At 45.7% G+C, this 16,058-nt stretch overlaps 1 protein-coding gene across 1 annotated transcript in view; it reads left to right on the top strand.

Annotated features, from left to right (window-relative positions):
• Positions 1-16,058, top strand: part of LOC138259287 (F-box only protein 27-like) — a 65,709-nt gene that overhangs the window by 10,377 nt on the left and 39,274 nt on the right. The window contains exon 2 of the mRNA XM_069206906.1: positions 5,889-5,997. Within this exon, the coding sequence (XP_069063007.1) occupies positions 5,889-5,997 (109 nt within the window). The remainder of the gene's footprint in view (positions 1-5,888; positions 5,998-16,058) is intronic.

Below are 16,058 nucleotides of genomic sequence, written 5' to 3'. Positions count from 1 at the left end.
AAATTGACTGGTCCAGTATACAGTTTCTCAACAGTCGAATACAAAACAACAAAGTACACTGTTCCGAAGTGAGGGGGATCAAAAGTACTCTGACACTTAACAGAGGTCAAATAGGCACTTCTATAATTAGTAGCAGGAGCCCTCACACACCCCAATGGGTGTCATGCTTCATCATGGGGCCTGCTCCTCGTCAGGCCGGTGCCGCAATGCCCAGCAGGCCACTCACAGGGGCTCTTTGCCGGAGATCTTTTAATAAGTGCTGTTGTCAGTAGTAGGAATTGACTCAAACCTACATGTGAGGGAAGTGAAGGCCTGGAGATAGTATGTTAAAATGAACTAAAAGCCCTAAATCATATGTGTTTAATCCCTACAGGGTCTATGTCAAGGTTAAAAGCATACAGAGGGCATGCCAAAGAAAATAATGTTCCCGCACTTGCCAAACGAGAAAAAAATGGGGAAAAATTAAAATAATCCTTTAACCCAGAACAATGGTCAACATGTTTCACTTCTATTTTGTCACTAAAGGATCAGTTTGCGTTTCTTTAGGACCAAGAGACAAGCAAAAATCCTAAGCCTCACTTGAGTAACCCGAAGTCTATCTGCAATGTGTAAAACTATTAAGAGAAAGACTTACAAATAATTCTAGATGCCCTAAATTTAGGTTGACCCCCTTATATTAAGGAAAGGGCCTCTTCGGAACGTGCAAGCCGTAGGACTACTGCAATAATTTTGCGTGCATAGTCTGTTCCTCGTGACCTATGAGGAACGAACTGTGCACGGACTATGCGTGAAAAATTATTGCAGTAGTTCTATGGCTCGCACGTTCCCAAGGGGCCCTTTCCTTAATAGAGACAGGTCAACCTAAATTTAGGGCTTCTAGCTGGCTGGAGGGGTTGCTGTCTTGCAGGTACCGGTTGGTGTGGTGGCCTGGGTGCTCCCCTTCAGAGGACCAAGGAGTCGGCTGCTTTGAGGGTGTAGGGGGGAAATATGTCCGAGATGTGGCTGCAAACTCAGTGTTTGGTGGCCCTTGAGCTCCGAACATGGTACACAATGCACGAAAGGTATCTTGCCTAGAGGCACTGTCGACCATAGTGCTCAATAAACCAAAGAGGCGGAGCTCCCCAGTGGGAATGAGGCAGACTTGAGTGGTATCTGGGAACGCTGACCATCATGCATTGGACTGTGGCCTGGAGGCTAACAGCAGGACTGTGGCCTGGAAGCTGGCGGCTGTTGGAGACAGCAAGAATGCATTGTAGAATAAAATAGATTTGGTTGCTCTGGACCTGGGACTTCTCTGAGTAGACCCCAAAAACTGGTTTAAGGGTAGGCAAAACAGAGTTCACAGTGGCCCACCTGCAGCTCATCGCCAAGGACCACGAGAAGAAGGTGCCTACAGGAGAGGGTGGAAGATGCAGAGAAATGATACAATGCAACATGTGATTGGTGGGGCTGCTGACACAGGCTGTAGGTCCCAGTGCTGAACTCTAAATGGAGGGCTGGTTGCTGAAGGTAGTCATGGAGGGCAAGGCCTCCAAGGTATTTACTGTGGAAAGAGCCCATAGAGTCCTGGGTGACTGGGGTCCCACTGAGTGCAGTGGCTGTCAGACTACTCAACTTCCATGACAGGGAAACCCGGACATCTTGTTTGGGGTCAAGGGCAACAAGTTTTTATGTTTACTTTGTCCTTGGGACAAGTAGGCCCAGCCCTCTGCAGCACAAACCCTTTGGCTGCCTGGAACTCTCTGCAGTTGAGGTAATGTGTTTCCAAAAGATAATGCTGTTCGAACTTGTATTTATGGTTCATTATTTGAAATCCTTCATTATTAGGGTGAGTGCTGTAAATAAATGTTTTAAGGTCACACTTCACTACTGACATTGGTTCCAGTACAAAAAAAAAAACGTGTATACACATGTTTGAAAAGTTTAGGCTATGAGGCTAAGTATAATGCTCCCAGAATGCTCTCTGATTAGATGCAAATGAAGTGTCATTTAGTAAAATGTGTTGGTGCATGCTAGTATTTCCCAAAAATATTTCTAATGGAAAATCAGTGTAACCATTTTCAACATGATTATGGGAAGCATGAAAATAAACAAACACTGACAAAGCCAACTGATCTGACATATTTTTATAAGTCTTTTAGTTTCATCAATGCGTGTCTTGTTTTGACATGGCTTTTGTAACACTTTATTGTTGTGGGAGCTATCAGGCACTCAACACTGTAACAAACACTGGCAAAAAAAAAACCAAAACGTTTTTGAACTCTAAAAGCACACGTTGCCACCAGTGGCATAACAAAGGCCCGCAGCCGCCCTCCTGGGGGCCCCTTCAGCACAGCACCTGGCCTGAGTGAGTCTGGAGAGGGGGCTCCTCCATGTTCTTTGCAAAGGGGCACCCTCCAGTTTCGTTACGTCACTGATTGCCACTGTAGTTCCTGACACTGAACAAAACTACTTTGTGTGCCAATATGCTCCTTGTGGAAGAGCAGAATGCGATCGCTCACAGTAAAGCCAGCCGAAAGAGAGAGAAATAGAAGTTTAATAAAAACAAAATGTTTTGTTAACACCAGACCTAATTAGGGACCAAGACCCACATGTAGGTAGCTTTTTGCATGTCGCAAACAGCGACTTTCGCTGTTTGCAGCGTGCAAAAAGCACATTGCGATGCACAAACCCAGTTTTGTGATTCAGTAACCTGGTTACCGAATCGCAAAACGGGTTTGCGACTCGCAATTAGGAAGGGGTGGTCCCTTCCTAATTGCGACTCGCAGTGCAATGTAGGATTGTTTTGTGACCACGAATGCGGACGCAAACCAATCGCAGTTTGCACCCATTTCAAATGGGTGCTAACACTTTCGCTAAAGGGAAGGGGTCCCCACGGGACCCCTTCCCCATTGTGAATGTCACTGTAAACATTTTTTCAGAGCAGGCAGTGGTCCTGCGGAACACTGCCTGCTCTGAAAAAATGAAACGAAAACGTTTCATTTTTCGTTTTTGTAATGCATCTCGTTTTCCTTTAAGGAAAATGGACTGCATTACAAAAAAAAAAAAAAAAACTGTTTTGTTAAAAAGCAGTCACAGACATGGTGGTCTGCTGTCTCCAGCAGGCCACCATCCCTGTGAGGGCTGCCATTCGCAAGGGGGTCGCAAATTGTGACCCACCTCATGATTATTCATGAGGTGGGCATTTGCGAAGCCCTTGCGAATCACAGATGGTGTCAGGGACACTATCCTACATTCGGATTTGCGACTCGCAAATTGCGAGTCTCTCTGACTCACAATTTGCGGATGGCAAATTTGAACCTAATGACATGTGGCCCCAAATTCTTAAAGAAAGTCACAAAAGTGCACCCATGGTATATGTCGTACCCCTATAAAATATTTGTGAACTGTATTTTAGCATGGGTAAATACGATGTGTAGATTTGCTCATGTGAAAATCTATTGAGCATTTGCAAGTTCATTTTCCCTCCAGCCACTTTCTTCCCAACCCTGGAAGAAGTTCTAATTCTGCCATTGTCAGGAGTAAATGTCCAACCTTTCTTATTTTTATTTTTATTTTTATAGCAACCTTTCTTATTATGGGAAAATATTAGAGAGAAGCTGGTGAAAATCTTTAAAACATGCAGGTTAGTAGGTTTGCAGACTCAAAGGCATTCCAGCCCTGAAACTATTGCTTACTGCTTCCTCCAGCCCCAGTATGCAGATCTGCAGAAAGGTGGTAAAATAAGGAAATTGCTACAGTAGGGATTGAAACTGCAAGTATTCAAGCCCTACTAAGGTAGTAGCCCTGGCATAATCAGAGAGGCGATTATCAGAGCTCTTACATAATGAGATTGCTGCCATAATTTGTCGCCACACTACATGGCACCAAAGGGACAAGTAGATCTTTTTATAGGACAAGTAGATTTGAGAAGCAACCTGTCCCCTGGACAAGTAGATATTTTAATAAATTCCACACCCCTGCCAGACTATACTCAAGTGGTTCAATATCAAAGGAAGTCCTTCTGGGGAATAATTAAATATTTTCTGGTGATTTTGGGCTTGGAATTACTGGGACCAGAAGTGCCAGATTTAGTAATCCTGGACACCAGACTTGGACCTTAAAGAGGACCAGATAGGGATATGGGCAGCTGTGGTGCCCAGCCCCTGCTCGCCTCCCTGCATGGGAGGGATCAGTAAATGCACCCCTCAGCTCTCTCCTCTACTCTTTGCCCTTCTGCCAGTCCCTACACCATGGCCAAAACAAAGGTCCTAGATCCATGTACTGCCTGCTCTAAGCAGATGGTAAATGATTGTGTGATGTGTCCATTATTTTGTCATGGAATGTGAATAAAACAGTTTTTGACCAGGCACTCCTGGGGGCAGAGAACTAGTCCCCGTTCCTCAGAAAATAGCACACTCTCCATTATTTGGTGCAAGGATATCGTCCAGACTTAGAGATTGTGGCCGCCAGTATGTCCACACCAAATAACAAGCCTTTTGCAAGTAGGCCTTTAGTGCTGTATGTAGGGTTAACATTTAAATGTAGGGAAGTGTTAGGTGGGGGGGTTAGACTACATATGGTACCACTAGTCAAAGACTTCCAAACTATGATATCAACGCCGATGCTGACAACATGCCTACGAGACACAACTCATAGTGTCCCTCTCACAAAAATTCAAGATCAGGGACAGGGTCACTACTTGCATGATCAACATGACTGCTGAATGAAGTGCACTGTCTCAAGCTTAACACCGACAGGACAGAAATAGTAATCTTTGGTAATAACACATCACCCTGGAATTCCACCTGGTGGCATACCGACTCAGACCTACAACCACAGCAAGTCTGTAAACTAGACATCATCACTGGCGACAAACTGGATATGTCTGCGCAAGTCAATGCTGTCACAGCCGCATGCTTCCACACCCTGAAGCTGCTGAAGAAGATCTTCAAATGGCTCCCAAGCATCCCCAAAAAAACAGTTTCCCACGCCTTCTTCAAACTGGACTACGGGAACTCCCTGTATACCGGAATCACCAAGCAGTTCACCAGAAGACTACAGACCTTACAAAATGCAGCATCCAGGCTCATCCTCAAACTTCTTAACAGGACACACATCACACCATACCTCCGAGAGCTCCGTTGGCTTCCTTTACACAAGCGCACCCATTTCAAGCTCCTCATTCACACATTCAGAGCTCTACCCAACACAGGACTGGACTACCTGACCAATCGCATGTCCTTCCACCAACATGCCAGACACCTCAGCTCAACCGTAATTTCTCTTGTACACACCCCTCACATTCACAGAAATAGTGCTGGAAGATGAGCCTTCTCATACATCATGCCTAAAGCATGGAATGACCTCCAACCACAAATCAGGGCCTCCTCCTCTCTTTTTGAATTCTGCTTGAAGCTGAAGATGTGACTCTTTGAATAACCACTTTCACACCTGCTAAGCACCAGGATAATCTCCTAGGTTATTGCGCACTCTAATCGGAACATAATTTAAGGCAAGTATACATATTCTTGCACTTAATATATTCAACATAGTAGTATTCTCACTAGTGAGTGCGATACCCTTGTGAGACTCAGTTAAAACCTGGATGCAATTTTATGAACAATTGCATAGGGATTTTTTGGTTAAACATTGCTTTTCAACTTTTCATGTTTGCTTTTGTTTTTTTCTTTCTCTAAAACGATAATATATCTTCACTGTTGCATCAGTGTCATTTGAGGAAGCAAAGAAAAGGGTCTCCGAAATCCGATGTATTGTAGCTTAGTTTCCTTTATGTTTTGGTAATCCAATAAAATGGTACCACTACCAGAAATATGTTGGTAATTTTATTTAAGATAGTCATTTTTGCTTGTGTAATCCAGTATTTTTCTCCTCTTGACTTTTTGCAGAAGGATTTTCTCACTGGCAAATTGAAAATGATGGAGACGGATGGGAAATTGTTGATTTGGAAGGCAGCAGTGTTGCAGTAGCGCCTCGGGCATTTGCATCTTCATATGGGTAATTGAACAAAAAGGTGGTATGCTGAGCTGTTTTTAGGCATCACCTGACACCGAACAGCTGTCTTCAATATTGCACTTTTAATTTTGGCTAAGTCTTATGATGGCCATGCATACCTCAAAGGCCCTGCAGTGTTTGACGTTTTACTCCAGTTTTCATGACTTTTTTTCCTATCTTTCATTTTAGGTTTACATCTGTTTTATTTATTTTTGAATGATACAAAATGTTAACTCTCACCTACATCCAATGGACGTTGACATGGGTGAGGGGTCTGGAAATAGGGGGGCTGGGAGGAGTAAAGTGATTTCAGGTCCAACAGCCTTAGGGTTGGGGCGAAAGAGAGTGAGAGGGAGGGCGAAGTCCAAGTGGAGGCACTGATCAATGGTTTCCTGCTGCATAGAGCATGTAATGTTCCTTAGATGGTCCCTGAGAGGATGTCATCCAGGGTCAGTTCTCACTAGTCTTGTCAGCATTGCTGTCAGTGCCTGTGAGTCGAAGCAGTTATAAGTACACTGGGCAAGACAGCTCCCAGACATCTTGTCTGAGAAGCTGTATACATGGACCACGTCTTTTCAATTTGGGGAAGCTTTTGCTCTATAGACGCTGTTCATTTTTCCATACCAAGTAGTTCCTTGAGTAGCCAGTCGACATAGGTTGGTGTTGTTTCTGTAACCCACTTTGTCAAAATGACTTCCTTGGCCCCACAGAGCACTTAGAAAATTGCTTTCTATGTCGCAAAGTGCGATGGGTAAGTCAAGGCGTTAAGTCGCCTAAATAGTATGTAGCTAGAGGATTTGGGTATGTCTGTCCCGTACATCTCATTAATGTCTTTCAACACGTCTCCCGATACGATTTTAGTTTGGGGCAGTGCCAAAGAAAGAGAGTCAGTTTCTTGAATGGCCACATTTGCACCAACAACCATCTTCCCTGTTGGGTTTCCATCTACCCAGTCTAGCTGGGGTGTAATACAGATCTGTGTTAATTTAAGTAGGGTCTCCTTTCCTGAGACACTGTAGACAGAGGTGCAGGATGTGTGTGCGATGTTTGACCATTCTCTGGGGGTGAAGGAGAGCTCAAACTCATATTCCTGGCATTTCTGGGCATGGGATTTATTATGGACTGTTGGTGTGTTCAGGGAGGCGCAAATGTCAGATAAAAGGCCCTTGTCGCTATGACAGCTGAGAAGCCATTTCTTGAGTTGTGTGATGGGCCTGCTGGCATGTGGATGGACCTGAAGGTGTGTAATCCAGTGTCTGATGGCACCATAGGGCGAGTATTCACGGGCCTGCATGTCATAACAAGACCAAATTTGTGGAAAGTCAGTGAGTCCTCTGTGATCAAAGAAGTCCCTGATTCTTATGCAATTGGCTCTTGCCAGGGGAGGAATGCTGTATCATGCATGGCAGGGGTGAAGTCAGGATTTCCTATGATGGGCATATGTGGAAAGAATTACTAATTTGACTCTGTCCCATAGCTTATCACCCCCTTACAACTGGTGCAATATCGACACCTGGCGGGTGACGCCTTTTAAGGAGCCAGGGAATTTCCCATATATGGATCTTGGTGATTGCTTGATCAATGAAGCACCAATGCTTTTCCGTTAGTGTCCTGTTTCATTCCACGATATATCGCCATTGGGCTGCTTGGTAGTAGCGAGGTAAGTGAGGGATCAATCAATCAAATTTCTTAAGCGCACTACTCACCCAGTAGGATCTCAAGGCCTGGGGGGGGGAGTTACTGCTCGAAAAGCCATGTCTTGAGGTGCTTTCTGAAGGTTGGGAGGTCCTGGGTCTTGCTTAGGTTGGTGGGGAGGGAGTTACAGGTTTTGGCAGTGAGGTGGGAGAAGGATCTGCCTCCGGAGGTGGTGCGTTGGCTAGGATGACTAGGCCTCCCTCCACTATGAACAGACAGGTCTGCTTCTTAGCCAGATGATTCTTCTTGCCACCCCATATGTAAGTTTCAATCGGAATTTGCAGTTTCCCCAGCACGTGTGGAGGTGGCTGCAGAGGAAGGGTCTGCATTGTGTAGAGGATTGTTGAGCGAAGGGTCATTTTCAACGCAACTGTCCTACCCAGTCAGGAAATGGGGTCAATCCACCATGTTTGTAGATCAGAACGGGATGACGTTAGCAAGTCAGTGTAGCTACACTCCACTGTTTTCTCCACCGATCAATATATTTTGAGTCCCAAATACGGTACCTCCTAAGGGGCCCACTGGAAAGGGAAGATGCGCTTTATCTGGGACTTATTGCTATGTAGAAAAGTAAGATTGAGGGCCTTCGACTTCTGTATGTTGACTTTGAAGCCATACACTCTTCCAAAGGCTTCAAGTTCCTCTGGGAGCAGTGGTAATGAGTTGTGTGGCTGGGTAAGGGTAATCATGACATTGTCCGCATAAACTGTGATTTTAAGCTCCTAACGGCCCATGATGATGCCCTTGATCTGGGGGTTCATGTGTATCCTTTTCAGCTAGGTGTTCTATATAGGGAACAATTAAGGACGGGGATGTGGGCATCCCTGCCTCGTACCTCTTGCTTCGTCGGATGCCCATGAGGTCAGCACGTTAACTCTCACCTTAGCCGTGGCACCCAGTCCTACCCTGTCCAGCAGCTGGAGAAAGAGCCAGTGCACACGATCAGATGCTTTCTCCACATCAATCGACGACAAGAAGAAGGAATCTGGGAGCATCTTGTTTTATCTGTAAGGTACAAAAGCCATTTTGTATTATCACTACAGCACCTTTCCAATACAAAGCCTGCTTGGTCTCAATCGACCAAACCCTACCTGTAGGGACCAAAACGGGCAGGGAGTATGCTTGTAAAGATCTTAACGTGAATAAACGGGCAGGGAGTATGCTTGTAAAGATCTTAACGTGAATATTTAGCAAGGAGATGGACTTATATGATCAACATAGAGTGGAATCTTACTCAGGTTTGGAGATCACTATGATGGTTGTCTCCCTCATCGTGTTGGTGAGTGTGCCCATTTTGATGAAGGAATTGTAGAGGTGGGTAAGGATAAGTGCCTTTTGAGCTGCAAATAGGTTGCAGAAGCTGGAGGTGAATCCGTCTTGGCCTGGTGCCTTGTCCACCTGCAGTCTTGCTATAGCTGCCACAACTTTGTCTTCTCATATATCCTTATCCAGTTGGAGGGTGTCTCCTACCAGTAAGAACACAGTGGTACCAAGGGACAGGTAATTTACAGTGTTCATATGGCTTACATTTCTGCAGAGTTGGTGTAGAAGCGTTCAAATTCCTGTACTATTGTCATGTTATGGTGTGAGTGTTGCCCCTTTCGTCCCCAAATTTCAGCTATTCTCTGTCTGTGTGTTTGGGCCCTCAACTGCTGAGTTAAAAGTCGCTCTGCTTTACCCCCCTGCATAATACTTTTATTTGGTGCAGAGGAGAGCTTTATCCATAACCAATGCCTTGAGCTGTTTTTAGCAAGAGTTAGTTGCCTTCTCAACTTATGGGAGCCCAATTGTCTGTGGGCCTCGTCTAGGCTTACACCCGGGTTTCCAGGGTGGCGGGTTTGTCCTTCCTGTCCTTGTTGAGTCTTGCAGAAATTGCTATGAAGGTGCCTCCAGAGAGAGCCTTTAGGCTGTCCCAGAGCGGTGATATAGTGGTGCCTGGTAGATCGTTAGTACAGAGGAAAGTGTGGAGGTCCTCTTTGACTTTAGGGTGGAATTAATAGTTTAGGGCTAAGATGCCAAGTCCAATGAGACATGACTGAGCTAGGGATGCTCAGTGTGACTGAAGTAGGGAAGTAGTGTCAGGTGTGCCGCCTTCTTTAAGAAGAGAAGCTATTGCACACGGGAACTGGCAGGCCTGCGTAGAGGTTTCACAATGATGCTGCTTCCACCAGTTACAGGAGGGGTATCGCAATTCTGAAGGCACGCTGCAGGGCGCCATCCAGCACCCCGGACACACCGGCCCCTCTTGTGCCTTGGTTATATTGCTGGCAAGCTTTACAATCAGCCTCTAAAAATGGGCGAAGCACATGCAGCAGCTTTTGCCTCCTATACCCCGTCGGCGTCTCACACCTGACTTCACTCACTTCTGCTCTTGCCTCTGTATACCGCGCATGGCCCACCACCTTCTGCCAGCTAGGACGGTGAAGGCAGTGACGTGCTGCCAGCTGATTCCAGCCCCTCCCATTGTCTCCAACAGTGGGGGCAGGGGAAGGGGGTCCCAGCCAGTTACATGGTCCTATTGGCTCAGTCACTGTATTTCACCCCGGTGTGGCCTCTTTAGTCTTTGGTGCACGGGGGCTGCCATGCTCAGTAGGCAGCTGAGCCGCCAGGCCCTGCTGCAGTCCGCCCTGTCAGGGCTTCGATGGCCCCTGGGGCAGGCCCCATCTGCCGCCTCGCACTCAGAGCCTGTGCAGCTGTAGGCGGCTCTGGTGACCTCAAGAAGCAGCAGGCGGGCGGCACAATTCCTGCATTGCAGCTTTAGCTCCGACAGCCTGGCAGCAGACTCCATCACACCTTGCGCCGCCACACATCACCAGCCCCTGTGCCTCCACTGTCATTTCGCATTGGTGTACAGACTAGGGAGTGCACTTGTGGCCTGCCATCCAAGTTCCATCCCCAAACCCCCCACCCTGCCACCGAATCCACAGCCAGTTCTACGGGAGACCAGTCGAATCCTCCAGCTGCTGAATTCGGGTAACTGAGCTCCACAGAAATGCTCATACTCAAGTGCCATCTTGGACACCCCCCAGATCTTTCATTTTAAACATACTTTTTAAAATAATAGACACCACTCCTTTTAGAAGGTTTATTTACCACACCTTCCATGCAAACAAGTTATGTAAGCCCTTAAACTTCTTTCTCTGATTAGGCACATTCCAAGGGCATGTGTTATAGTTACTTTTGGGCATGATTAATAGTTATTTGAGATAACTATAACTGATGAATTTCATTGATTTTGTTAGTTTAAAAGTTATGTTCTAAAGTGATATTTTCACCTAACTGTAACATCCATTTAACCTTTTGTTTTTTCCTAGTGAACATAGGTACACATATATTACCCAGTAACGGTCACCACTCAATAGTTATAGTTAGGGCCATGTTTCCATATGAAATTTATTTTTTGATTTGCTAATAACTCTGACCCTGTTTGAAGAATCTTTATGAAACCTTTCAAAAGAAGTCTTATCCACCTCTGCTCCTTCGGACAGAGTTTTCGGGTGATCAGTAAAGTATGGGCAAGGAAAAAGGCGGGTGGGGATTCAAAATGCATTTTCCCCATGCAGTTTTAAAGAGGAAAATTAGACACAACCACAGCATGTTTTGTGTGATTTGGTGCAAATCCATTTCTTAGTTTGTGAGAAATTAAAGTTAAAAATGTATTTATATATCACGCTGCAGAGGATCCACGGAGCAGACAGGTCTAAAGATAAGATCTGATTGGTCGTTATCACATCAGCAAAGATGTGCTGCAGCCGTTTTAGGACCCAGGGACTCAGTCCCCTGTTCTAGGAAATTAATAAAAAAACATAATTAGGGGGAGGTAAAAACTTTTTTTTTTTTTGTGGTACTGCGGATCCGTTTTCAGATATCTGCCTCATGGGGGGGCCAGGGCCCAGGGCGGTGGCACAGTCATTTTCAGGGTAGGAGGAATACAGCACCCCTCCTCAAGCCTTAGGGTGTTTCTGAGAACCCCATACCCTGGGGTCAGTTTTTTTTATTGGACGGGAGCTTGAGGACCCCCAAGCCATAGGCCAGCCCCAGGGACCTGATCGTCCAGGGCCCAATCAAAGTAGAGTCCCGGCGATCCCATTCTCCAGCATGCTGCTGTTTCCTGCCCGGGAGAATGTGGGCAGGGAATACAAATTTAATTCACTTCCCGCATTCTCCCAGCCAAGGATCACAACTTATGTCCCACCCAGGGGGAAACACCTAAAATAGCTGCTTCCGCCTGGGGAGAACACCAAAAACAGCTGCTCCTGTCCTGGTGGGAGCAGAGGAAGGAAGCCGGCTGCCGATGGCACCGAGGAGCTTTATTCCATTTAGGTTTAAAATCATAAAAGCAAAACATAAAATCATATCATAAAAACAGATACAGTTAAAACGAGTGAGTCCTATTCTATTTAAAAAGAGCCGACTTTGGATGTCTAACAATGGCCCACAGAAATTTGGACATAACATAACAAACGTATGTGGTTTGTCGCGATTGTAAAAATGTAAAAGCTTGACGGCACTGGGTCAATTTCATAGCTTTCAACAATGGCAAAAAATGGGTCTTTCTTTGTGACTTGTACAAATTACAAAAAAAGAGTTACATGAAATGTATTTTGAGAGGGCACATTATCACACGGGCATCTTTCCAACGGTCTCAACCAATCGTTCATAGTGGCAAGCTTACCAAGTGATGAAAAATGTCCATTCTAAACCTAGTAAGTATAAATTTCTGAGGATCGTTACTTAGGCTGATGAGGTGCCCTTGCATGCCAAATGAGTTTAAAATCAGCTGATTTTTTACCACGCTTAGTTTAAGCAGCTCAACAGCTAACCTCAGCTCTTCCAGGTGGTTCAGGCATCCCTGATTTAAGCATTTCCTTGAGACTGATTTTAACAGTTCAGGTTTGAGAAAGTAATCTTAATGCCCCGGGTCAATAAGGTAGTTCTTTACATCTTGTAACCACCGTACTCTTCCTACTTGGGTGGAGCTAAGGCTATCAGCAATAATGGCCTGATTCAGTTTCTTACACTCGGAGGACCAGATCTTATGCCACAACAGGATCGGCTGGATCTTAACTAAGCTTGAGATAAAAGAAACCCCTAGCTCAGCGTGGCAAACAAAGGAAGAGCTGCCCAGCGGGAGAGAGAGAGCAGGTATTTCAAAAAAGCATTCTTGGCAACCTGCAGAGGTTCGCAATTTGCATGGCCCCACAGGCCTGCCCCGTACAGGGCAGTAGACACGCATTTCGCTTTGTACACTGCCAGCAGTATCCTTGGGGGCGGTTTCCCCAAGCTTATTTGCAAAACTACACAATGTCGAGCTAGCTCTCTGAAAATGAAGATCCCTTGTCTTAGTGGCTGTTGATCAAGACCCATTGCTATCAAACATGACCCCCAGATATGAGAATGACTTCACATAGTCTATTTTGGTTCCATTTATCAGAAGATTGTAAGGGTTTGGTAGCACTTTCCACACCTCATTGCAAAGGTATTGCTCTTGTTAACTAGTAATCCTAGCTCCTCCATAGAGGATACAAAGTGCATAGAGCATGGCGGGAATAGAACAATGCCCTGTTTGGGGGAGATTTTTACAGTGGGCACTCAATGTGCTACCCAGTCTATTAATATATAAGGAAAAAAGAAAGGGAGCCAAGACTCACCTTTGTCTTACCCCCCTCTATATTCTAAATGGCTGGGTGCACTCACCTTGCAAACCGCACTGGACTCTGGCCCTACTGCCCTTGTACATTTGCCTAATAAAATCTATAATCGCTGGATCCACCCCAAAATTCTTCATTATAATCCACAGTTTGCTGTGGATTATGTAGACAAATGCCGCTGGGAAATCGACAAAGGCCAAATATAATCTCCCTTGTTTGATGGTACAGTATTTCTCAGCCAGCATCATTAAGTTAAGGCTCTGCTCGACGGTCCACACCCCTTCACGGAACCCGTACTGTAGATCAGATAGCACGTTGTTCTCCTGGGCCCAAACCTGCAGTCTTTCCAATACAATGTGTCCCACCACTTTCACCATAGAATCTAATAGGGACATTGGCCGGTAACAAATTGGACTATGCCTATCCCCCTTTTTGAAGATTGGCACTAAAAGAGCTTCTGACCAAGACTCCAATAGACCAATTTTACAGCAGGCGTTTAATACTTGGGTAAGCAAAGGACCCCAAAGACTGGTATCAACTTTAAACAAGTCTATTGGAATAGAATCAGGGCCCTGGTGCCTTTCTACCCTTACTCGCATTTACAGCCCTGACAACTTCCTCTAGAGTGAAAACCAGATTAATTGGAAAATTAGCTGAAGCGGGAGAGCCGCTACCCGAAGCACCACCGCCATCTAAACTTGGTTGGTCCAGGGGACAAGAATAGATAGCGGTAAAATGTGAAATCCAATCAGCTTTGCTGATTGCACTTTCCAGGCGTGGACCATCATCAGGCCTGAGCTAAGGTGAATTAATTAAATGCCAGAAGAAGGCTGAGTTTTTACTTAGGCTGGATTCCTGAATTTTAGCCCACAGTTCTTCTTTCAATGCTAGTTTCCTCTGCCTTATGACAAGATTATAGTTTTTCCTGGCAGTCCGGATCTCAAGAATACAACGTGGGCTCCTATGCAATGCTGTTTCCAAGCTATTATGAACGTTAGTAAATGCCCCATCGAACCATCCCTTCTTCTTGACATTTCTCCCCCGCTGGAAACCCACAGACCCTCCTTAATGCTCCTAGAAATACTCAGGAAACCAGCTATGATCTCCTTGGGGCTGTTGTCCGTATCCAGACATTGGTCAAAATGCTGTTTATTACGACAGATAAGCTTTTTTGAAAACTCATGGGGGTCAGTCTATACCATCTCAAAGCGTACCCGTTTTGCCTTGCAATTTCCACATCACCCCCATACAGGGATTTGGCTGCACCATCTGTACTAACCCATCATTAGACTAAAGGTCCAATTCGATGCTTAGAGGGTAATGGTCACTATATGCAATAGGGTGTGTAATAAAATTTCCGACCCTGGCGGCCTGTGTCCTTGTTATTGCTATATAGTCTGTCACCGAATTTTAACTCTAGTCCATTAAATGTATAAGTAAATGAGACTAAAGTGGAACAGATCTCATTGCAAAAAGCCGAATCAATATTAAAGAGTAGCTCCTTCAGTCGATCAATGTATGGGAAATGAGTAAAGTGAGAAGGTCCATCAAAGGTGTAGGAAAGTACCATCTTGCCTGGCATGTTACCCCCATTTTTCACTGTATATATGTTGTTTTAGTTGTATGTGTCACTGGGACCCTGGTAACCCAGGGCCCCAGTGCTCATAAGTGTGCCTGAATGTGTTACCTGTGTAGTGACTAACTGTCTCACTGAGGCTCTGCTAATCAGAACCTCAGTGGTTATGCTCTCTCATTTCTTTCCAAATTGTCACTAACAGGCTAGTGACCATTTTTACCAATTTACATTGGCTTACTGGAACACCCTTATAATTCCCTAGTATATGGTACTGAGGTACCCAGGGTATTGGGGTTCCAGGAGATCCCTATGGGCTGCAGCATTTCTTTTGCCACCCATAGGGAGCTCTGACAATTCTTACACAGGCCTGCCACTGCAGCCTGAGTGAAATAACGTCCACGTTATTTCACAGCCATTTTACACTGCACTTAAGTAACTTATAAGTCACCTATATGTCTAACCTTTACCTGGTAAAGGTTAGGTGCAAAGTTACTTAGTGTGTGGGCACCCTGGCACTAGCCAAGGTGCCCCCACATTGTTCAGAGCCAATTCACTGAACTTTGTGAGTGCGGGGACACCATTACACGCCTGCACTACATATAGGTCACTACCTATATGTAGCTTCACAATGGTAACTCCGAAAATGGCCATGTAACATGTCTATGATCATGGAATTGCCCCCTCTATGCCATCCTGGCATAGTTGGCACAATCCCATGATCCCAGTGGTCTCTAGCACAGACCCTGGTACTGCCAAACTGCCCTTCCTGGGGTTTCACTGCAGCTGCTGCTGCCAACCCCTCAGACAGGCAGCTGCCCTCCTGGGGTCCAGCCAGGCCTGGCCCAGGATGGCAGAACAAAGAACTTCCTCTGAGAGAGGGTGTGACACCCTCTCCCTTTGGAAAATGGTGTGAAGGCAGGGGAGGAGTAGCCTCCCCCAGCCTCTGGAAATGCTTTGTTGGGCACAGATGTGCCCAATTCTGCATAAGCCAGTCTACACCGGTTCAGGGACCCCTTAGCCCCTGCTCTGGCGCGAAACTGGACAAAGGAAAGGGGAGTGACCACTCCCCTGACCTGCACCTCCCCTGGGAGGTGTCCAGAGCTCCTCCAGTGTGCTCCAGACCTCTGCCATCTTGGAAACAG

Source organism: Pleurodeles waltl, chromosome 9 (genome assembly GCF_031143425.1).
Source record: "Pleurodeles waltl isolate 20211129_DDA chromosome 9, aPleWal1.hap1.20221129, whole genome shotgun sequence".
Taxonomy (NCBI): domain Eukaryota; kingdom Metazoa; phylum Chordata; class Amphibia; order Caudata; family Salamandridae; genus Pleurodeles; species Pleurodeles waltl.
Note: the sequence above shows the minus strand (reverse complement) of the source record. Positions and strands in the feature narration are given on the sequence as shown.